This window comes from Salmo salar, chromosome ssa28 (genome assembly GCF_905237065.1).
Source record: "Salmo salar chromosome ssa28, Ssal_v3.1, whole genome shotgun sequence".
Lineage (NCBI taxonomy): Eukaryota > Metazoa > Chordata > Actinopteri > Salmoniformes > Salmonidae > Salmo > Salmo salar.
This window is the reverse complement of record NC_059469.1, coordinates 15,131,532-15,154,335: the sequence shown is the minus strand read 5'-3', so window position 1 is coordinate 15,154,335 and position 22,804 is coordinate 15,131,532. Positions and strand designations below refer to the sequence as shown.

General features: G+C 41.6%; 4 protein-coding genes across 4 annotated transcripts; 1 reads left to right on the top strand and 3 right to left on the bottom strand.

Moving 5' to 3' along the window:
• The first annotated feature begins 10 nt into the window (after positions 1–10).
• aqp8a.2 (aquaporin 8a, tandem duplicate 2) lies at positions 11–4,938 on the top strand. The gene is made up of 5 exons (XM_014179685.2): positions 11–382; positions 693–819; positions 991–1,205; positions 1,476–1,610; positions 4,682–4,938. The coding sequence occupies exons 1-5, from the start codon at positions 123–125 to the stop codon at positions 4,722–4,724; spliced, it is 780 nt and encodes a 259-aa protein (XP_014035160.1). The 5' UTR covers positions 11–122; the 3' UTR covers positions 4,725–4,938.
• A 2,740-nt stretch (positions 4,939–7,678) lies between these two features.
• On the bottom strand, positions 7,679–8,753 carry LOC106589557 (hemoglobin subunit alpha-2-like). Its single transcript, XM_014179682.2, has 3 exons — positions 8,562–8,753; positions 8,062–8,269; positions 7,679–7,912 (listed from the first exon to the last, which is right to left on the bottom strand). The coding sequence occupies exons 1-3, from the start codon at positions 8,654–8,656 to the stop codon at positions 7,784–7,786; spliced, it is 432 nt and encodes a 143-aa protein (XP_014035157.1). The 5' UTR covers positions 8,657–8,753; the 3' UTR covers positions 7,679–7,783.
• Positions 8,754–11,177: 2,424 nt separating this feature from the next.
• LOC106589556 (hemoglobin subunit beta-2) lies at positions 11,178–12,117 on the bottom strand. The gene is made up of 3 exons (XM_014179681.2): positions 11,848–12,117; positions 11,497–11,719; positions 11,178–11,395 (listed from the first exon to the last, which is right to left on the bottom strand). The coding sequence occupies exons 1-3, from the start codon at positions 11,937–11,939 to the stop codon at positions 11,267–11,269; spliced, it is 444 nt and encodes a 147-aa protein (XP_014035156.2). The 5' UTR covers positions 11,940–12,117; the 3' UTR covers positions 11,178–11,266.
• Positions 12,118–14,141: 2,024 nt separating this feature from the next.
• On the bottom strand, positions 14,142–15,598 carry hbae4 (hemoglobin alpha embryonic-4). Its single transcript, NM_001140720.1, is given in 3 exon segments — positions 14,142–14,381; positions 14,678–14,882; positions 15,283–15,598. Coding segments are annotated over 3 exon segments (426 nt in total). The 5' UTR covers positions 15,375–15,598; the 3' UTR covers positions 14,142–14,252.
• Positions 15,599–22,804: the final 7,206 nt, after the last annotated feature.

Genomic DNA, 22,804 nt, shown 5'->3' with positions numbered 1-22,804 from the left:
TAGACCGCCAGTGATTATAAATTGTCAAGACACTATCATAAGTCGCTCACTTGCATCTCAGACACTTCAACTAGGCAGTCAGACGGACAGTCAGATTTACTCTTGAGATCCAGACAGACACAATGGGAGTTGAGAAAATGGAGCTGGATGAGGGACACTCGACTCTGATGAGTGGCACCAAGAAGCCTCCCCCGGTTCGGCCTCCCAACATGTTTGAGCGCATCATCCAACCCTGCCTGGCAGAGGTGGTGGGAACCATGTTCTTCGTCTTCATTGGGTGTGTGTCGGTCATCGAGAACGTTGAGTCTGCAGGCAGGGTACAGCCGGCGCTGGTCCATGGCCTGGCTGTGGCTGTCATGGTGGCATGCATGGATCAAATCAGGTAGGACTCACCTGTACTGCTCTGGTTGATCTTAACTGTGTGATCTTACCTCACCTGGCTTTTTCATGCAACTTAAAGCTTTGCTTGCAGCAAGCTAATGGTCTACTGTGCAGATAACTATTTCTTATTTTCTCAAGATATAAATTGGAATAAAATGTATTTTGGAATACAAATTCTCTGAAAAAAATATATATATGAAAAATAGTTTGTTATAGAAGGAAATCATTTTATACAACTGAATTTGAATAATGAAATCAGTGTGTAGGCTTTTATGTTTAATGCAGCTGACTAGATCCTTCTCTTCATGCAGTGGATCCCATTTCAACCCTCCCTTCACCATTGCCATCTACCTGTGTGGTGGCATGAAACTGTTCATGGTCATCCCATACCTTATCAGCCAGTTATTAGGAGGGGTGCTGGGAGCTGCCATGTCAAAGGTCAGCTGAGTTATTAATGTTCACCTGCGGTAACCTCTAATGAACAGGTACAGTGGTACAATTGGGGAACAATTTATGAATACATTTGTCACTAATGTGAAGTGGTGTACTGCTGTGCTTACCTCCTGCAATATGCAGGTCAGCAGTTGACTGATGTATACTGTCCCTCAGATGATGACATCAAAGGAGAACTATGCCAACGCCACAGGAGCGGCGTTTACTATCCTCCAATCAGAGGACCAGCTGGCGGGAGCCATATTTGGAGAGATCGCCATGACGTGCCTGGTTTCCATGGTAGTATTGCTAGGGGCGGTCAATGCAAAGAGCAAAAGCCCAATGGTGCCTTTCCTGGTAGGCTGTACTGTCATCATCAACATTCTGGCAGGGTGAGTTGAGAGAACATATTTATTGAATTGTACAATATTTAAGAATACAATATTACATTTTTAAGCCTGCCCTAAGAATTCTAGACTATTGCAATACCCACATGATCAGAATTCACCAATAGTCAGTTTCACTCACATTGCCAAGTTTGTATCATGTGCCAGATAATATCCCCTTTACCAAACCGCATCTCTGATTGCTCTAAAGTTGACGTGGACTGTTATCCTAGATATTAGTACTTAAGCACTTAACCTGTCTGTGTGCTGGTGCAGGGGGGATGTGTCTGGGACCTGTCTGAACCCAGCCAGGGCTCTGGGGCCAGCGGTAATGGCCAACTACTGGACCTACCATTGGGTTTACTGGGTTGGGCCTATCGCAGGAGGTCTACTGGCAGCAGGACTAGTGAGGTGAGAGATACAGAAGATAGGCCATCACATAAAATATGTTCAAACCTGTAATGTGTTTTTTTCTGTATTCAAATTCCATACATTTACATTTACAAAAATATATACATCCTTCTACAATGTACTTGATATCCTGCATACTGAAGATCAAATTTTGTAGTAGCAAGTTGACTTTTTAAAGGTAAAAGGTTGAATACAGAACTTTCTGGATACAGGTGGTTATGTAAAACTGCATAGGCTAGTAGTACCAGGGGCTAAAAGACCAAGGCCATTAGCATGGTGGCTAAAGAGCATGGCTAAAACGCAAATGGCCAAAAGGCAAAATATGCTTCTGAGTCTCAAGACTATATAATCATTCTGAATTAATAAAAATCAGTGCCTTCCGAAAGTATTCACACCCCTTGACTTTTCCACATGTTGTTGTGAAACACCCTGAATTTAAAATGGATTAAATTGAGATTTTATACTACTGGCCTACACACAATACCCCATAATGTCAAAGTGGAATTATGTTTTTACACATTTTTACAAATGAATTAAACATGAAAAGCTGAAATTTCTCGTGCCACACCTTTGTTATGGCAAGCCTAAATAAGTTTAGGAGTACACGTTTGCTTAACAAGTCACATAATAAGTTGCGTGGACTCCCTCTTTCTGCAATAATAGTGTTTAACACGATTTTTTAATGACTACCTCATCTCTGTACCCCACACATACAGTACAATTACCTGTAAGGTCCCTCAATTGAGCAGTGAATTTCAAACACAGATTCAACCACAAACACCAGGGATGTTTTCTAATGCCTGCAAAGGGCATCTATTGGTACATGAGTAATTAAAAAAATATATAATAAGATAATGAACATCCCTTTGAGCATGGTGAAGTTATTAATTACACTTTGGATGGTGTATCAATACACCTAGTCACTACAAAGATGTAGGCGTCCTTTCTAACTAATTTGCTGGAGAGGAAGGAACCCACTCAGGGATTTCACCATGAGGCCAATGGTGACTTTAAAACAGTTACAGAATTTAATGGCTCTGATAGGAGAAAACTGAGGATGGGTCAACAACATTGTAGTTACTCCACAATACTAACCAAAATGACAGAGTGAAAAGAAGGAAGCATGTACAGAATTTTAAAAAATCCAAAACGTGTGTCTTGTTTGCAATCAGACACGAATGTAAAACTGCCAATAATTTGCCAAATAAATTAACTTTATGTCCTGAATACAAAGTGTTATGTTTGGTGTAAATCCAACACAACACATCACTGAGTACCACTCTTCATATTTTTAAGCATGGTGGTGGCTGCATCATGTTATGGGTATGCTTGTCATCGGCAAGGACTAGGGAGGGTTTTTTTTAAATAAAAATAAACGGGCTAGAGCTAAGCACAGGCAAAATCCTAGAGGAAAACCTGGTTAAGTCTGCTGTCTAGCAATGACCAACAACCAACTTGACAGAGATTGAAGAGTTGTAACACAAGGCCAAATATACACTGGAGTTGCTTATCAAGATGACATTGGATGTTCTTGAGTGGCCTGGTTACAGTTTTGACTTAAATTGGCTTGTAAATCTGTGGCAAGACTTGAAAATGGCTGTCTAGCAATGATCAACAACAACTTGACAGAGCTTGAAGAATTTTAAAATAACTATGTGCAAATATTGTACAATCCAGGTGTGCAAATCTCTTATAGACTTACACAGAAAGACTCACAGCTGTAATCACTGCCAAAGGTGCTTCTACAAAGTATTGACTCATGGGTGTGAATACTTATTTAAATGAGTTATTTCTGCATTCAGATTTCAATACATTTGCAAAAATGTCTAAAAACACTTTTTCACTATGTCATTGTGGGGTATTGTGTGTAGACGGGTGAGAGAAACAATATAAATGTAATCCATTTTAAAGTCAGGCAGGATGTAACTGTCACGGCTGTTTGAAGGAGCGGACCAAGATGCAGCGTTTTCGTAGTTCCACATATTTATTTAAACGTGAAACTTCATGCAATACATAAATAACTTGAAAATACAAAAACAACAAACCGTGACGCAGGAGGAACAAACACACTCACAAAAATACAATAACCCACAAACCACAATGAGAAAAACCCCTACTTAAATATGAACTCTAATCAGAGGCAATGAGGATCAGCTGCCTCCAATTAGAGATCAACCCCAAACAATCCCAACATAGAAATAGACAAACTAGAACCTAAACATAGAAATAGAAAACATAGATAAACCAAAAACACCCCTTGTCACGCCCTGCCCTACACTACTATAGAAAATTACATCTTACTAGGGTCAGGACGTGACAGTAACACAACAAAATGTGGAATAAGTCAAGGGGTATGAATACTTTCTGAAGACATTGTAGATATGACACTGATACAACTTTAAGTTGAACTGTCTAACAACAGTTAGACTTCTGCTACTTTGTCATGTTGTCCGGAACAGAGAGTGGTGTTCAGCATTTTAGCATGTTCAAGGTTGGATTGTCAGTTCCTGAGGCCCAGAATTCTGTCCTGACATCTGTGTCAATGGGATTTATGAAAAACAGGCAGGCTATTCATATTAAGCAAGCTAATCATATTAGGCAGGCTAATCATATTAGGCAGGCTAATCATATTAGGCAGGCTATTCATATTAAGCAGGCTAATCATATTAAGCAGGCTAATCATATTAGGCAGGCTATTCATATTAGGCAGGCTATTCATATTAAGCAGGCTAATCATATTAGGCAGGCTATTCATATTAGGCAGGCTATTCATATTAAGCAGGCTAATCATATTAGGCAGGCTATTCATATTAGGCAGGCTATTCATATTAGGCAGGCTATTCATATTAAGCAGGCTAATCATATTAGGCAGGCTAATCATATTAAGCAGGCTATTCATATTAAGCAAAAATATGTGAGGATATGGTCGTCGTCGATCTTGGTCGTTGTCTTGGCATCCTGGTCGGCATCCTGGTCGGCCCCCACAATACCTTATGTTGCTAGTGTGATATCTTTATCAGTGTCTAGTTTCTGTTGTGATTTTGACTAAAAGAACCCCTTTTCTTTTCCAGACTTGTGCTTGGAGATGAGAAGACACGAATCATCATGAAGTGACGTCCTACTGTACATGTCCTATGCAAGTCACTGTGGAAAACATTTCACCAACTACGTTGTACTTTTTGGCATATTATAAAGCTTTTTTTCTAAGAAACGTGAATTTAGACTGGAATTTCGGTTTATTTGAAAGACTATGAATCTGGTTTGTAAATGTCAGCAGATAGTAGGAGATGTCATATTGTACTAATATAACTTTTATTGTACTCTCTGATTCCAGTTTGCTTTCGTGCTTTTCCTTTAAATGAAAAGATAAAGATGTGGATTTCCTCTAAAGATGATTGCAACTGCAAGCTGACTTACCGTGCTGCAAAAGCGCCCCCCGTTGGGCACGATCCAACTGGTCCATTTGTTGTTTCATTTTGTATTTCTGGATGTATTGGTCTCCGGCAACAACACAAAACCAGCACTGTCCGCTGTGTAGGTGCTGAAATAGCAGCACCGCACGTCAAACTTTACCTGGCGCCTGGTATTTGACATAGAAGCCAATATTCAAGGAATACTACTTTTCTTATTTGTTCCAACTGCAGCACAAATAGGAAAAGGGCGGGTAGGGCAGAAATGGATTTAGGCAGCATTTTTATAATTGCCATAACGTATGCCTATAGGCCTACGCGTCATGCCTGTAATATTCGTTCATTTTATGTATAGCTAAAGTAGCATTTAGCTTGAGGTCAGAAATGTAGTCAAAAATGTAAAAGATCCAATCAGTTTTCGCCTATATATGTGTTCTGTCCTCTAGCTGCTGGCTGATGTTCTGACCGAGGTAGTCGCTGGGAGGATGGGCAACAACTTCCCATCCTCCCAGAGTATCAGGCATATTTCCAGAAGTTATTGTCCGTGGTCGTGTCCGCTCTGGGCAGGCCGTGCCACTAAAAGCCCCTTCCCTCCATTCTCTCGACTAGGATTGGCTGGAGAGATGTCTCTGTCTAGTCGCAACAGCATCAACAACGACAACTTTAAAATAACTTGTTGGTTTCTTTTGACTTTGTTGATGTTGTTTGATGAGAATGTTTGACAAGCTAAGAAAAGTCGAAGTGAGAATATACCTAAATTGTTTCATGATGAATAGCTTTAGGTCTATCAGGAAATTAAACTATATGAAAATTAACTCTATTCAAAAGTGTGCCTCTTGGTAGACCTACTTCGAAGCAAATAAAAATGGAGAAATAACGAAATAACGAAAATATCGCGATATTTTTCATAAAGCAAATCATATACGCAATCAAATATGTAAGTAAGCATATTTACATGCTTTATTTGGGTGTACATTGGTGGTGATGAATGCTAAGTAAGCCCCATACTGTACTAGGCCTATAATGCGTCATTAAAAGAGAGGTCAATTTATATCGGCGAAAACTGATTGGATTTTTTACATTTTTGACTACATTTCTGACCTCAAGCTAAATGCTACTTTAGCTATGCATAAAATGAACGAATATTATAGGCATGACGCGTAGGCCTATAGGCATACGTTATGGCAATTATAAAAATGCTGCCTAAATCCATTTCTGAGCGACCCGGCCTTTTCCTATTTGTGCTGCAGCTGGAACAAATTAGAAAAGTAGTATTCCTTGAATATTGGCTTCTATGTCGCCCCCTTGCTGTCTGTCTCTCCGATATAAGAACGTTGCCAGCCAGTATGGCAATGGAACATTTAGAACGAACGACTGGGTCGCCTCCATAGATACAGAACAAAAAAGACTGAATGACTGGGTCGCCTCCATAGATACAGAACAAAAAAGACTGAATGACTGGGTCGCCTCCATAGATACAGAACAAAAAAGACTGAATGACTGGGTCACGTTTCTGGCAACCGAACCGATAGAATGAACGACCTGAAGTCTTGGGTAGCAATATATGATTATAAATAATCATATATAATAATACAAAATACATATTTAAATACATATAGTAAATTGTTTAATACAATATAGCAACCCCTTGTGTTTAGTTCAAAACGGCTATACGTTGATGTTCTGGCTCAGTATGACCCATACAGTAGCCTAAGTACAGTAAGTACAGTAAACGTACAGTTACCCTTCCAAATGTTGATAAGAATAGCCTATGTCAAAAACAGACAGGCTTTAATTTCATTATTCTATTGTAAGGCAACCAATGTGATAAATCAAAAATATTACATGTATAAAAAATTACATGTTTGTCATCTATTATTTTTATCTAAATACTTTTTTTGAATCATTATTACTAAAATATATATATATATGTTAATCTGAAGGTTTCCACTCATATGAAATACAGAAGTCTATGCTAAATCTATTTTAATCATTCAGAAATACTCTTTATTGAGGTAATTTTCAATACATTTAATGTATCTCAGTGTATTTGTTCGTTTCTGTTATTGTTGATGTGACTCCATTACAATTTCACATGAGCTTTAATTCGTTTTGTTTGCTTGGAATTACACACTTCTTTCGCAGATATGTTTCCTGACATCTTCTTAGTAGGCCTATAGTTGAGGAACTGGGAGGTTGCGGCTGTTGGACCTATTCATGTAGGCCTAGCACAAAAGATGTCTACAACAGAATCGTTTTACAAGTCACGTTGATCTACTACAGTCCTAGTGAATGAGGTATAAATAAATGTCCCCTATAAATTATTATGTAAAGCTCTTTGAGCATTCGAAAAGCATCCAGCATGCACTACCAATCGATTTTTTGTTATTAGTATAGCATAGGTATTAATATTGATTATAAGTCAATTTGCGATCATTTCAATTTATTGGAATAAGTTGTATTGTAATTTAATAGTGTCATTCATAAGACTTTTTTGCTTTTTTAATGAAAGTAGTTGTATTTGCTTTAGAGTTTTTGACTCCAATTTATTTTTATCTCTTATTGTCGACAATCTCATCCTCTTACCGCTAGCTAACTCACAAGCATACCTTTTTTTTTTTTTTACAAAAGTACGAAGAAAGACCATAGAAACTTTCATTGATTTCATTGATTGCACTTTTTATTTCTCAGTAAAGACCTTTTATTTCCACACTGAGGACCACATCAGGTGTGAGTGCCGGCGTGTTGGTGCTGATTGGTCATTTAGCGGTACTTCTCGGCCAGAGCCAGGGCCACCAGGGCGAGGAACTTGTCCACGGCAACATGGATCTGAGGGGTGAACTCCTCGGCGAACAGCATGGACAAGACCACCATGATGCAGTGGGACAGAATCTGACGAGGGACAAACAGAGCAAAGAGTCAGTTTGATTATGCTGAGAAAAGTGCAATGACACCTTCTGCAAACGTAGTAGGTAGGCTAATACATGGCCCATATGCCTATAGAGCATATGGTTACATTGGCTATAGTTCGTGAAAATTACCTTGAAGTTGACGGGGTCAACTCTAAGCACGAAGGCGTGCAGCTCGCTCAGGGTCAGAAGACCAACGGTCAGGTCATCGATCTTGCTCACCGCCTCGTACAAGCCACCCATGACCGTGATGCCGTGCTTCCTAACGGGATCGCCGTTGGGGCTCAGGTCCTTCCAGTGGGCGAAGTAAGACTTGGTCTGGGGGTACACCACGATCAACCTGCATGGAGGAAGGAGAGAAAGGATTGGTTAGGGTACGTGGTAATTGCTCTGTCGAACATATCAATACTCAGTACCAATAACACTCTGTATCTGATAAGTATCAGTCATGCAGTCAATTTCAGGAACTGGTTTGTATTTTTAGAAATGTATATAAGCCTGTTAGATCATTTTCTATTAGAGTTGCCTAATACAATAATGTTCTAACTAATACAATATCCATAAATCGAATAATTGTAGATAGACTCCACCCCGTTGTAGCCAAACTGATGATAAAGTATGTTCATCTTTACCTCGCGAGAGCCTCGGCGCCGATCTCGTCGGACCTGCTGGAGACTTTCGCAAAGAAGTCCTTGACGATGACTTTTTCCTTAGCTGACAGGCTCATTTTGGCAAGAGGTTCTGCTGTACCAAAGAAGATATTCAGAGGATGAATGAAGCTTTAGAAGGGTCTGAAGTTAGACGGATCCTGACACCTGTTTTATGGCCCAAGACACACGTCACCAAACCCCACCTCTACTCGTTTTCTATTGGCTATGATGAGATAATTGAGTAAAATGATGGAGTGAGATGGAGCATCAGTTCTGTGAATTTAGGGTGTTGTCTTGTCTTATCGCTTTGGGCTATACATGGTAACGCAGAAAATCCCAATGCTTTTGACATAGGCGTATAGGAGTAACCAAGTTCATTGCAAGGCGTTGCCGCCATATCTATTAGGGCTAAATATAGCCTAGAAACATTTCATAGAATAAGGATTTTGATATCTTACTATGTAACCCATATTATCTGTTATAATGCAATAATATATCTCACACAATCAAGCGATGATGAAGACTTACTGCTGCTTGCTTTTTGACAATAACTTAAGTATGAAAATTGATCTGTTCTTATGAAAATAGATAATACTTTGCACCAATTTCTACTTTCTAAAAATGGTGCACAATCAAGATGATAGAAAGTGACCGTTTAATAATTGATTTGAGTTGCTAACAGAGGAGTGGTGACTGGATATTAACAGATGGGGAAAAAACTGAATGAAGACCAACATTCGATAGGTTCTCAACGAATATAATGATTTCTGGAATGAAGTGCTTGATATCGTGATACTGGGGGGAATGTTATGTATGTATGTATGTATGTATGTATGTATGTATGTATGTATGTATGTATGTATGTATGTATGTATGTATGTATGTATGTATGTATGTATGTATGTATGTATGTATGTATGTATGTATGTATGTATGTATGTATGTATCAGCTGCCTTCTCCTACACCTGCCTGTGTGATGAGGAGTAATCTGCTTGGGAACAGTATAGCCACAGTGGAGAGACATATGGTTATACATTTTATCGGGATGCCTTCATGAAATAAATGTAAAACGCATATATTCGCCTTTCACTCATAGACTTTCTCAGATCATGTGTGGGCCTACTGTATGTGTTTATAGATAACACTAGGTGTTGCCATTCTTATCTTCTAAAACCGCACATAGGTCACAGTTGGAGAGGCCGACCAGCTGCTGCAGGGGCCTGCATGGAACAGGTTGCTGTGGGCAGTGGTGGAAAAAGTACTCAATTGTCATACTTGAGTAAAAGTAAAGATACCTTAATAGAAAATGACTCAAGTAAAAGTGGAAGTCACCCAGTAAAATACTACTTGAGTAAAAGTCTACAAGTATTTGGTTTTAAATGTAATTAAGTATCAAAATGAAATATAATTGCTAAAATGTACATAAGTATCAAAAGTAAAAGTATAAACCATTTCAAATTCCTTATATTAGCCAAACCAGGCCGCATGATCTTCCTTTTTTATTTATTGGTGGATAGCTAGGGGCTCACTCCAACACTCAGACATCATTTACAAACGAAGCATTTGTGTTTAGTGAGTCTGCCAGATCAGTGGCAGTAATGCTGACCAGGGATGTTCTCTTGATAAGTGTGTGAATTGGACCATTTTCCTGTCAAAATGTAACGACTACTTTTGGGTGTCAGGAAAAATGTATGGAGTAAGAAGAATGTAGTGAAGTAAAAGGTGACAAAAATATAAATAGCAAGATAAAGTACAGATACCCTGACAACTACTTAAGTAGTACTTTAAAGTATTTTTGCTTAAGTACTTTACACCACTGGGTGTAGGAATCTCGAAACTCATCCCTTTATATACAGTAGAAAATAAAAAACTTTGGCCAATATGCAAAACTTTAAAAAAATATATATATGTATATGGGGTCGTTTCCTGCACCAAACAAACTAGCTTTTTCTAAATGTAACCTACAAGTGGAGGTCAATTGTATCTAACGAAACGAAAAACAACCTTAACAGGGGATTAAAAGTTTCTGGAATTATACTGTTTTGCATGACGGATATCAATATGACAACAGCTACAGTAAACTAAAGAAAATGTAAAGTAAATACTTTTGACAAATGAATATTAACTGTTAAAACTTAAACGACAATAATTTATTTCTTTAAACAGTAAAAAATAATCGTTGAAATTGCCCATTCCATCCATGAAGCAGCGATGTGTGTTTTATAACCATTCTTTTTCTTCTCAGTCTATACATAGAGGTGTTTCACTTCACAGTTTTGTTTTTGTATGTTTTATGCATAAATAGTCATGTTAATATTTGCCACGTGTTTTACAGCCAGCAACAATACAATTCAGCCTGGCCGACTCTGTAGGCTTGTAGGCAATATGCATCCATTCGCTAACTTGTTCATGTTGTCTAATGTATTATTGAATTCACATTTTTATAATGTGTAATAGATCGAACATCTATATATGAAATAACCATTGAAACCTTTAAATGTGTTATTATATTAGCTATCCTTAAAGTGCAATTTGTCTAGGCTTGTATGGATACAATTATGCACGCGTAAAATAAACACACATGATCAACAAACAGATGCTTATATGCTTATTTTATTTCTTCATTGAGGAGTGAAACACATGAGCACACAGGCTGTCCCCTCGGTCAGCTATATGGAGACTGACTCTAGTGGTACTGCCTGCCCAGAGCAGACACCACCACTGACAAGAACTTCTGGAAGGATGCCTGATATTCGGGTGTGAATGCGTTGCCCATCTTCCCAGCGATGACGATGGTCAGACAGTCAGACAACAGCTGTGAAAGAGAACAAATCACAGCAAAAGTGATATGTTTAGAATGTATTTGGGGGTAGCTTGATCGAGTGGACTTCAATGTTATTTTGTCGCCTATCTTACCTTAAAGTTGTCGGGATCCACGTGCAGTTTCTCAGAGTGCAGAACGCTCAGCTCGGCGTATGTGTTCTTGATGTCGTCCATGTTCTTCAGAGCTCTGTCCAGACCGCGCAGCACCGTGGTGCCGTGCTTAGCAATCAGAGGGTTGTTCATGATGGCCTCTGCGTTGTACAGGTTGCCGAAGCCCCCGAAATACCTCTGGGTCCAGGGGTACACGATCAGACACCTGAGGGGAGCGGAGAGAGGAGCGGAGAGAACAGTGTGATGCTGAACAACAACAGAAAATGACGAAGAAGATGAAAATTAGGGGGACTAACAATCAAAATGAAAGTAAACCAAAGTTTCTTGTCTTACCTTGACAGGGACTTTTGGCCAATTTCGTCATAGTCTAGTTTGGAGAAGATGTTGGAGATGGCCGCGCGCTCTTCGTCTGTCCACTCAACCATGTTTGCTCGTGAAGATTTAGCTTAGTTTCTAGTGAGAATATAAATCATGAAAACATTTCGGAAAAATCTTTAGTTTTATGGTATTTGTGCACTCCGCCCCCAAAACGAAAAATGTAATATGATTGGTTGGAGATAACCCATCACGCTTTAGATAAGACATAGTTGAACATTGTCGAATAGGTTCTCCTTTAGGTGGATTTCCGTGAAACAGCAAAAAACATTTGAGGAAAGCAAATATAGATTCTGAGACTCTCAGGTCATAGCCTATACTTACAGTGCCTTCAGAAAGTATTCACACCCTTTTGCTTTTTTTCCACTTTTGTTGTTGTGTTACAGCCTGAATTTAAAATTGATTACATTGAGATGTTGTGTCACTGATCTCCCTACACTACCGCATAATGTCAAAGTGGAATTTTGTTTGTAGAACATTTTTTTAAATAATACAAAAATAAAAGCTAAAATGTATTGAGTCAATAAGTATTCAACCCCTTGGTTATGGCAACCCTAAATAAGTTCAGGAGTAAAAATTTGCTTAAGAAGTCACATAATAGGTTGCATGGACTCATTCCGTGTTTAATAATAGTGGTTAACATGATTTTTAAATGACTAATCATGCTTCATTGACAGCATGGCCAATGTTTAATGTTTATAATTTTAAACTAGGAAAAGAGGCCCTTAATCTTAGACTTGGGACCACACAGCCATTCCACTGAATAGCGGGCTAATGATTGCTTTGCAGTGCTTGCAGTTAGTTCCAAATCTCTCATTGTTGAACTTGCGATTTCCAACTTGTTGTGTAATGTTTATGTTGAATGGCCGATGAGTACCGATACGTTTTATCTTTAATTTCTCTTCATTATTTCTCTTCATATGACAAGGATTAAAAAGGATTTGCCAGTAGATTGTCGACTTTATTCATGATGATGGTTCATGATGACTGCTAGCTAAGATTTTGAAAGTATGATGTTGACATGATCAGTCCAATCAAAGCTACTGTAGATATAAGGTGATTTCACATCATTTTATCTGTGGCCACTGACTTGAGCCTTCTTAGATGTGCACTTCTAATGTAACTCTATGGCAGCACCCGAGGGGCTTGAATTGTCGAGCTCTACCCTCAGACTTGGTGGTGATGTAGTGTCCTCATGAGTGACAGAAAACTGAGCCAATCACAGCGCAACGCTCCGTATTTTCTGCTGGCTTGCCCCACCTGTCACATCTGCTCCTGCAATGCCCTCTACTGCGCATCCTGTGTCTCCTTGACCTGCCACCACTTCCCCAGTACTCTCTCCCTCTCCCCCTCTCTCTGTGTTTGTGTGATTGTGTGGGTGGAGACAGGTGTACTGGAGTCTGAGCAGATCCCCACCAGTTGCAACCTGTTCCATAATCAAGACCTCTACAAATACTCAGCCCTGCCACTTCCACGCTGCCAGATCGTAATCTCTGCTCAGTCAGTCTACGCTTCTAGCCGTTTGTTACTGTTAGATCCTGTTATCCTGTTGTGCCTGTTTTCCTTGCCTGACTCTGTTTTCCTCTCCGCTACAGTTCTGCCTGCTCTGACTCTGGTCCCTGTCTCCAGTCCCACGTCTCGTCATCCTGCTACTCTGTCCTGGATTCCCCACTCTACTACTCCCTTGGATTCCCCTCCGGACCTGCTTACCCTGTCCCCACACCTCTCGCTCCAGCCTCAGCCTCCGCACCTGGTTTCCTGCAACCCACCTGAGTTTCCCCTGGCCTGCACTCCATCTTCCCCGTGTTTCAATAAATACCTTGATTACTTCATCCCAGTCTCCTCGTCTGAGTCTGCTCTTGGGTTCCCCTGTTCCACTCCGCGTAACACCACCACCACAGAAAGCACTGAGTTAGGCTGAAACACCTGCCTTTTGGAGCTGCCTTACTCAAGACCATGTTTGTATGCGGCTTTATTAAATAATATATATTTTTTACATTGTTTGCAAACTGATATGTGACACGTATTAATGCCAAAATAACATGCAAAACAGGCAAGCCCCCCCCCCCAAAAAAGATATGACGGTCGCCACTGCTTGGGATGTACTTGGGATGTATGGTCCGCAGCAGATGGTTTAGTTTACACATTTCTATACCCAAAGGGAACTCTGTCACAACTAACCGACAGAACTTAATACAGCTGAACATGTAACGATTTCCTCCTTATTACAGAGAGTTAACGACACAAGCACTCAGGTGTTTCTGTCAGGTTTTATTACAAAAGAAAAACACACAAATAAAATACTCTATAATAAGTTAACGGCACAGCAACATTTGATTTCTATGATGGGGCTATGACGCTCCTTATCTGTATTTCTCTGCAAGGACGGCTGCGAAGGCCGAGAGGTACTTGTCCATGGCTGCGTGCGCGACAGGATCGAACTCATCACCCATGTGAGCGGCCAAAGTCACGAGGATACAGTGACAAAGAAGCTATGAGAGAAATAAACAAAACACAAAGGAAAAAAAATCATAAAATAAACCACAAGTGCATTTGTTAAGTTCCCTTCATAGATTAGAAATGAAATTATTGGTATAAGAAATATGGTGGAAACTCCCAGTCTATGCCAACACCAATTTGTGGGGAGTAGTGAATGAGTGCACAATTCAAGGAGTAAAGATTATTAGGACACAATGAGTGTGTTCCAGCAGATTATATAAGTAGGGATAGGGATGTACTAGGACTAATATCTGATGGAACAGTTCATCAAGAGAAATAGGGAAGGCACCTTGAAGTTGCAGGGGTCTATTCTCAGTTTGTAGGCATGCAGTGTTTGGAGCGGTGCCAGGGTGACCATCATCGAGCTGATGTCTTTGGAACACTCAGCTATCGCGAGAACTATCTTCTTCCCGTGGGAACGCAGGTGCGTGGACCTGGGTCTGATGTCCAGGTGGGCGAAGTATGTTTTCGTCCCGGGAAAAGTCGTCATCATCCTGTGATACAGTGATAAAGTATAGGTCTGCAAGTGGGCATTATATTTCTGACTGACAACAGGTCCAAGAGAGACCTCTGTTGTTGCCTCCATTACCACCAAGTTTGGGTAAATGGACCATGAACCCAATTTAATTGCTAAATTATTGTAACAGGCTAACCATATAATAAACAAAAATGTAACAACACAAAAAACATATACGTTTTGTTTTCATTCAAATACATGACACCTTTCACAAATACATTTTCCAATAGCAGAAGCAAAGACAGTTTTTGCCAACGAAATGTCTTAGTTTTAACACCGTTTAGCCTACCATATCGAAAGTGGCATCTTATCAGAAAGGAAGTTATGTTCAGATGTGTGTGTTGCTTGTATGTTATTTACAATTAACTTAGGCCTACCTTAGAAGACATTCAGCTCCGATGTCGGAAGCCACGGGAATCATTTTGTCCCAAATTTTAGCGATCAGCTCCTTTTCGTGGTCTGTGAGCATATTGTAACCCGTTGCGCTGGTGCTATGCGTAGAAGTTGAACGTCTGGACGGGCGCAAGGCACAGGTCTGCGTAAAGGTGTTAGTCAACCATTTTTTGCACCACTATAACCGGTCAAAATGCAAGCAAATCACGTTTTCTGGCAGTATTTACAACAATTGTCTAAATGAGGTCAACTAAATGGTCGTTTGCGGTAGGCCTACTCCTTGCTTCGGGTTGTTTTCCTTCTGAATGCTGAGGAGAGATAACCACTTGAGGGTGGGCAAGTTGCGCAGAAGACCCAACATCTTCTGATATGCGTCATGTGGTCTACTGGGGGCCTCTTTTGAAACACACACACACACTTAACTTGACCATAAAAAACATAAGAAAATAATAATGTAATGAAGTAAAATGTAAGGCATTAAGCCTAATGCATTGTAATAAAATGGACTTAAAATGCACCGAATACAGTGGTTTGGGTGAATGTGTGATGTTGTATGTTGCAGTTGGTGTGTCACGAAGTTAACCTACCCCTTAGAAATTCCTTGCTGTGGTTACTGATTTTTGACCTAATCTCTGCTCCCTTTATCGTAATCTATACATACCAGCCAGGGCCAGGCAACTGACACATATTGTAAACATATTCATGTATATGAGTGAATCTACAGAAGTGAATCTACAGAATCTAAAAGTGTCCAAATGGAGATTTTGTTTTCATCATGATATGTTCTAATTAATTCCAAGGCAATAACAAACGTATTGTTAAATTAATATAGTACAAAGTCATTGTTTATACACCTATTTCTATTCATAAGTGGCTGCCCCACAGCGACTCTTAAAATTCATGTTTGAAAATAAAACAATTCATGATTTTAATTTTTTTTAACACTATTATTTCAATAGAACATATTGAGTTATTCTATTACCACATTGAAAGATACTGATCTTATTAGTGTTTTGTTTATTTTTAAACATCTTTCTCTGAAAAATGCTGTCCCAACTTTTGATGCCACTACCTAAACACAGACTTTAACTGACTGTAGAATGAATGTGTGCCTTAAACCACACCCCTACAAATATCACCAGGTGATGGGATTGCACCCCTCTCCAGCATGGCCACATGGCGAGTAGTCTGTCTGCAATCATTTTGGGGAAAAAATGAGTGAGCAAGTTGGTAAAGCTTCATATATTTTTAAGAAGTGTCATTACCGAACATCTAATATTTCATAAAATACGTAAAGTATGGTTTTGGGACTAAAATATATATGTTTGCTGTGATGTACATCTGTCCAAATTAAAACTATCCAGCCATATGCTAGCTATTGTCCAAACCGAAATGGTCACAACCTAAAAAATTTACACCATAAACATTTATAGAGGTCTCACCTTTGTATCTATGCCATTATGACGTCTGTGACAGCACAGGCAGCGCCATCGAGGCTATCTTCATTTTAAAGTTGCAAGCACCATGAACTACCAACTGAGCTACAAGAAGACCACCATGTCAAATCAAATCCAATTTGATTGGTCACATACACGTGATTAGAAGATGTTATTGCGGGTGTAGCGAAATGCTTGTGTTTCTAGCTCCTACAATGCAGTAATATCTAACAAGTAATATCTAACAAATTAAACAACATATACCCAATACACACAAATCTATGTATGAATGAATTAAGACTATATACATATATCGACAAGCGATGTCAGAGCGGAACGGACTAAGATACAGTAGAATAGTATAGAATACAGTATATACAGTTGAAGTCGGAAGTTTACATACACCTTAGCCAAATACATTTAAACTCAGTTTTTCACAATTCCTGACATTCAATCCTAGTAAAAATTCCCTTTCTTAGGTCAGTTAGGATCACCACTTTATTTTAAGAATGTGAAATGTCAGAATAATAATATAGAGTGATTTATTCCACCTTTTATTTCCTTCATCAAATTCCCAGTGGGTCAGAAGTTTACATACACTCAAATAGTATTTGGTAGCATTGCCTTTAAATTGTGTAACTTGGGTCAAACGTTTCAGGTAGCCTTCCACAAGCTTCCCACAATAAGTTGGGTGAATTTTGCCCCATTCCTCCTGACAGAGCTGGTGTAACTGAGTCAGGTTTGTAGGCCTCCTTGCTCACACACACATTTTTCTATGGAATTGAGGTCAGGGCTTTGTGATGTCCACTCCAATACCTTGACTTTGTTGTCCTTAAGCCGTTTTGCCACAACTTTCAAAGTATACTTGGGGTCATTGTCCATTTGGAAGACCCATTTGCAACCAAACTTTAACTTCCTGACTGATGTCTTGAGATGTTGCTACAATATATTCACATAATTTTCCTGCCTCATGATGCCATCTATTTTGTGAAGTGTACCAGTCCCTCCTGCAGCAAAGCACCCCCACAACATGATGCTGCCACCCCCATGCTTCACGGTTGGGATGGTGTTCTTCGGCTTGCAAGCGTCCCCCTTTTTCCTCCAAACATAACGATGGTCATTATGGCCAAACAGTTCTATTTTTGTTTCATCAGACCAGAGGACATTTCTCCAAAAAGTACGATCTTTGTCCTGATGTGCAGTTGCAAACCGTGGTCTAGCTTTTTTTATGCCGGTTTTTGAGCAGTGGCTTCTTCCTTGCTGAGCGGCCTGTCAGGTTATGTCGATATAGGACTTGTTTTACTGTGGATATAGGTACTTTTGTACCTGTTTCCTCCAGCATCTTCACAAGGTCCTTTGCTGTTGTTCTGGGATTGATTTGCACTTTTCGCACCAAAGTACGTTCATCTCTAGGAGACAGAAAGCGTCTCCTTCCTGAGCGGTTTGACGGCTGCGTGATCCCATGGTGTTTATTCTTGCGTACTATTGTTTGTACAGATGAACGTGGTACCTTCAGGCGTTTGAAAATTGCTCCCAAGGATAAACCAGACTTGTGGAGGTCTACATTTTTTTTCTGAGGTCTTGGCTGATTTCTTTGGATTTTCCCATGATGTCAAGCAAAGAGGCACTGAGTTTGAAGGTAGGCCTTGAAATACATCCACAGGTACACCTCCAATTGTCCCAAATTATGTCAATTAGCCTATCAGAAGCTTCTAAAGCCATGACATGTATGTAAACTTCTGACCCACTGGAATTGTCATAAGATGAATTATAAGTGAAATAATCTGTATGTAAACAATTGTTGGGAAAATTACTTGTGTCATGCACAAAGTAGATGTCTTAACGACTTGCCAAAAGTATAGCTTTTTAACAAGAAATTTGTGGAGTGGTTGAAAAATGAGCTTTGATGAACCTGTACTGACCTCACCTTCTGGATGATAGCAGGGTGAGCAGGCAGTGGACTGTCGAGCTTTCAATTGTGCATCTCAAATCAAATCAAATCAAAGTTGATTTGTCACGTGCGCCTAATACAACAGGAGTAGACCTTACAGTGAAATGCTTACTTACAGGCTCTAACCAATAGTGCAAAAAAGTTATTAGGTGAACAATAGGTAGATAAAGAAATAAAACAACAGTAAAAAGACAGGCTATATACAGTAGCGGGATTATAAAAGTAGCGAGGCTACATACAGACACCGGTTAGTCATTTACATTTACATTTACGTCATTTAGCAGACGCTCTTATCCAGAGCGACTTAGACATTGGTGCATTCACCTTATGATATCCAGTGGAACAACCACTTTACAATAGTACATCTATATCTTTTTGGGGGGGGAGGGTGGGGGGGGGGGGTAGAAGGATTACTTAATCCTATCCCAGGTATTCCTTACAGAGGTGGGGTTTCAGGTGTCTCCGGAAGGTGGTGATTGACTCCGCTGTCCTGGCGTCGTGAGGGAGCTTGTTCCACCATTGGGGTGCCAGAGCAGCGAACAGTTTTGACTGGGCTGAGCGGGAACTGTGCTTCCGCAGAGGTAGGGGGGCCAGCAGGCCAGAGGTGGATGAACGCAGTGCCCTTCTTTGGGTGTAGGGACTGATCAGAGCCTGAAGGTACGGAGGTGCCGTTCCCCTCACAGCTCCGTAGGCAAGCACCATGGTCTTGTAGCAGATGCGAGCTTCAACTGGAAGCCAGTGGAGTGTGCGGAGGAGCGGGGTGACGTGAGAGAACTTGGGAAGGTTGAACACCAGACGGGCTGCAGCGTTCTGGATGAGTTGTAGGGGTTTAATGGCACAGGCAGGGAGCCCCGCCAACAGCGAGTTGCAGTAATCCAGACGGGAGATGACAAGAGCCTGGATTAGGACCTGCGCCGCTTCCTGTGTGAGGCAGGGTCGTACTCTGTGAATGTTGTATAGCATGAACCTACAGGATCGGGTCACCGCCTTGATGTTAGTGGAGAACGACAGGTTGTTGTCCAGGGTCACGCCAAGGCTCTTAGCACTCTGGGAGGAGGACACAATGAAGTTGTCAACCGTGATGGCGAGATCATGGAACGGGCAGTCCTTCCCCGGGAGGAAGAGCAGCTCCGTCTTGCCGAGGTTCAGCTTGAGGTGGTGATCCGTCATCCACACTGATATGTCTGACAGACATGCAGAGATGCGATTCGCCGCCTGGTTATCAGAAGGGGGAAAGGAGAAGATTAATTGTGTGTCGTCTGCATAGCAATGATAGGAGAGACCATGTGAGGATATGACAGAGCCAAGTGACTTGGTGTATAGCGAGAATAGGAGAGGGCCTAGAACAGAGCCCTGGGGGACACCAGTGGTGAGAGCGCATGGTGCGGAGACAGATTCTCGCCACGCCACCTGGTAGGAGCGACCTGTCAGGTAGGGACGCAATCCAAGCGTGGGCCGCGCCGGGAGATGCCCAACTCGGAGAGGGTGGAGAGGAGGATCTGATGGTTCACAGTATCAAAGGCAGCAGATAGGTCTAGAAGGATGAGAGCAGAGGAGAGAGAGTTAGCTTTAGCAGTGCGGAGAGCCTCCGTGACACAGAGAAGAGCAGTCTCAGTTGAATGCCCAGTCTTGAAACCTGACTGATTAGGATCAAGGTCATTCTGAGAGAGATAGCAGGAGAGCTGGCCAAGGACGGCACGTTCAAGAGTTTTGGAGAGAAAAGAAAGAAGGGATACTGGTCTGTAGTTGTTGACATCGGAGGGATCGAGTGTAGGTTTTTTCAGAAGGGGTGCAACTCTCGCTCTCTTGAAGACGGAAGGGACGTAGCCAGCGGTCAAGGATGAGTTGATGAGCGAGGTGAGGTAGGGGAGAAGGTCTCCGGAAATGGTCTGGAGAAGAGAGGAGCGGATAGGGTCAAGTGGGCAGGTTGTTGGGCGGCCGGCCATCACAAGACGCGAGATTTCATTTGGAGAGAGAGGGGAGAAAGAGGTCAAAGCACAGGGTAGGGCAGTGTGAGCAGGACCAGCGGTGTCGTTTGCCTTAGCAAACGAGGATCGGATATCGTCAACCTTCTTTTCAAAATGGTTGACGAAGTCATCCGCAGAGAGGGAGGAGGGGGCGGGGGAGGGGGAGGAGGATTCAGGAGGGAGGAGAAGGTAGCAAAGAGCTTCCTAGGGTTAGAGGCAGATGCTTGGAATTTAGAGTGGTAGAAAGTAGCTTTAGCAGCAGAGACAGAAGAGGAGAATGTAGAGAGGAGGGAGTGAAAGGATGCCAGGTTCGCAGGGAGGCGAGTTTTCCTCCATTTCCGCTCGGCTGCCCGGAACCCTGTTCTGTGAGCTCGTAGTGAGTCGTCGAGCCACGGAGCAGGAGGGGAGGACCGAGCCGGCCTGGAGGATAGGGGACAGAGAAAATCAAAGGATGCAGAAGGGAGGAGAGGAGGGTTGAGGAGGCAGAATCAGGAGATAGGTTGGAGAAGGTTTGAGCAGATGGAAGAGATGATAGGATGGAAGAGGAGAGAGTAGCGGGAGAGAGAGAGCGAAGGTTGGGACGGCGCAATACCATCCGAGTAGGGGCAGAGTGAGAAGTGTTGGATGAGAGCAAGAGGGAAAAGGATACAAGGTAGTGGTCAGAGATTTGGAGGGGAGTTGCAATGAGATTAGTGGAAGAACAGCATCTAGTAAAGATGAGGTCAAGCGTATTGCCTGCCTTGTGAGTAGGGGGGGAAGGTGAGAGGGTGAGGTCAAAAGAGGAGAGGAGTGGAAAGAAGGAGGCAGAGAGGAATGAGTCAAAGGTAGACGTGGGGAGGTTAAAGTCACCCAGAACTGTGAGAGGTGAGCCATCTTCAGGAAAGGAACTTATCAAGGCGTCAAGCTCATTGATGAACTCTCCAAGGGAACCTGGAGGGCGATAAATGATAAGGATGTTAAGCTTGAAAGGGCTGGTAACTGTGACAGCATGGAATTCAAATGAGGAGATAGACAGATGGGTCAGGGGAGAAAGAGAGAATGTCCACTTGGGAGAGATGAGGATTCCAGTGCCACCACCCCGCTGGCTCGATGCTCTAGGGGTATGCGAGAACACGTGGGCAGACGAAGAGAGAGCAGTAGGAGTAGCAGTGTTATCTGTGGTAATCCATGTTTCCGTCAGCGCCAGGAAGTCTAGGGACTGGAGGGTAGCATAGGCTGAGATGAACTCAGCCTTGTTGGCTGAAGACCGGCAGTTCCAGAGGCTGCCGGAGACCTGGAACTCCACGTGGGTCGTGCGTCCGCTGGGACCACCAGGTTAGAGTGGCAGCGGCCACGCGGTGTGAAGCGTTTGTATGGCCTGTGCAGAGAGAACAGGGATAGACAGACACATAGTTGACAAGCTACAGAAGTGTTGTTTCTTGTATTATTGTCTCTTGTGTCTTTAGAGAACTGTTTCACTTTGATATCCTTTTTCTTCTGTCCTGATTTTCTCTTTCTTTTCTTCTGTTAACTAGATATTCTTTGTTGTTCTTCGTTAGCTAGCTAGCTTCTTCCAAAAGAGTCCCTAGCAACTGCTTAGCAACTGGTAAACAATTCAGCTAGCTAAGATAACTACAATGTTATGAAAAATAGTTATTTTTCAAAAGCCTATCTTCTTTGTTTGTTGCTTGTTTTTTCTCCTCTTCAGTCTTGCAGTTCTCTTTTGCTTTTTTCCGATGTACTTCACTCTAAAAACCAATGTGCCCGGAGCACATGTCCTGGTAATCCGTCTGGCCCCGCAGCCTTGTGTATGTTGACCTGTTTAAAGGTCTTACTCATGTTGGCTACAGTGAGCATGATCACACAGTCGTCCGGAACAGCTGATGCTCTCATGCATGCCTCAGTGTTGCTTGCCTCGAAGCGAGCATAGAAGTGATTTAGCTCATCTGATAGGCTCGTGTCACTGGGCAGCTCTCGCCTGTGCTTCTCTTTGTAGTCTGTAATAGTTTGCAAGCCCTGCCACATAATATGAGCGTCGGAGCCGGTGTAGTGTGATTCAATCTTAGCCCTGTATTGACGCTTTGCCTGTTTGATGGTTCGTCGCAGGGCATAGCAGGATTTCTTATAAGCTTCCAGGTTAGAGTCCCGCACCTTGAAAGCGGCAGCTCTACCT

Excerpts from the sequence above, each read along its gene's own strand:
- LOC106589556 (XM_014179681.2), bottom strand. The coding sequence starts at position 11,939 with ATGGTTGAGTGGACAGACGAAGAGCGCGCGGCCATCTCCAACATCTTC. Across the intron at positions 11,720-11,847 it reads GGCCAAAAGTCCCTGTCAAG|GTGTCTGATCGTGTACCCCT; the intron begins GTAAGACAAGAA and ends CGCTCCCCTCAG. Across the intron at positions 11,396-11,496 it reads TGGATCCCGACAACTTTAAG|CTGTTGTCTGACTGTCTGAC; the intron begins GTAAGATAGGCG and ends TCTCTTTCACAG.
- LOC106589557 (XM_014179682.2), bottom strand. The coding sequence starts at position 8,656 with ATGAGCCTGTCAGCTAAGGAAAAAGTCATCGTCAAGGACTTCTTTGCG. Across the intron at positions 8,270-8,561 it reads GGCGCCGAGGCTCTCGCGAG|GTTGATCGTGGTGTACCCCC; the intron begins GTAAAGATGAAC and ends TCCTCCATGCAG. Across the intron at positions 7,913-8,061 it reads TTGACCCCGTCAACTTCAAG|ATTCTGTCCCACTGCATCAT; the intron begins GTAATTTTCACG and ends GTCCCTCGTCAG.
- aqp8a.2 (XM_014179685.2), top strand. The coding sequence starts at position 123 with ATGGGAGTTGAGAAAATGGAGCTGGATGAGGGACACTCGACTCTGATG. Across the intron at positions 820-990 it reads TGGGAGCTGCCATGTCAAAG|ATGATGACATCAAAGGAGAA; the intron begins GTCAGCTGAGTT and ends ACTGTCCCTCAG. Across the intron at positions 1,611-4,681 it reads CTGGCAGCAGGACTAGTGAG|ACTTGTGCTTGGAGATGAGA; the intron begins GTGAGAGATACA and ends TTTCTTTTCCAG.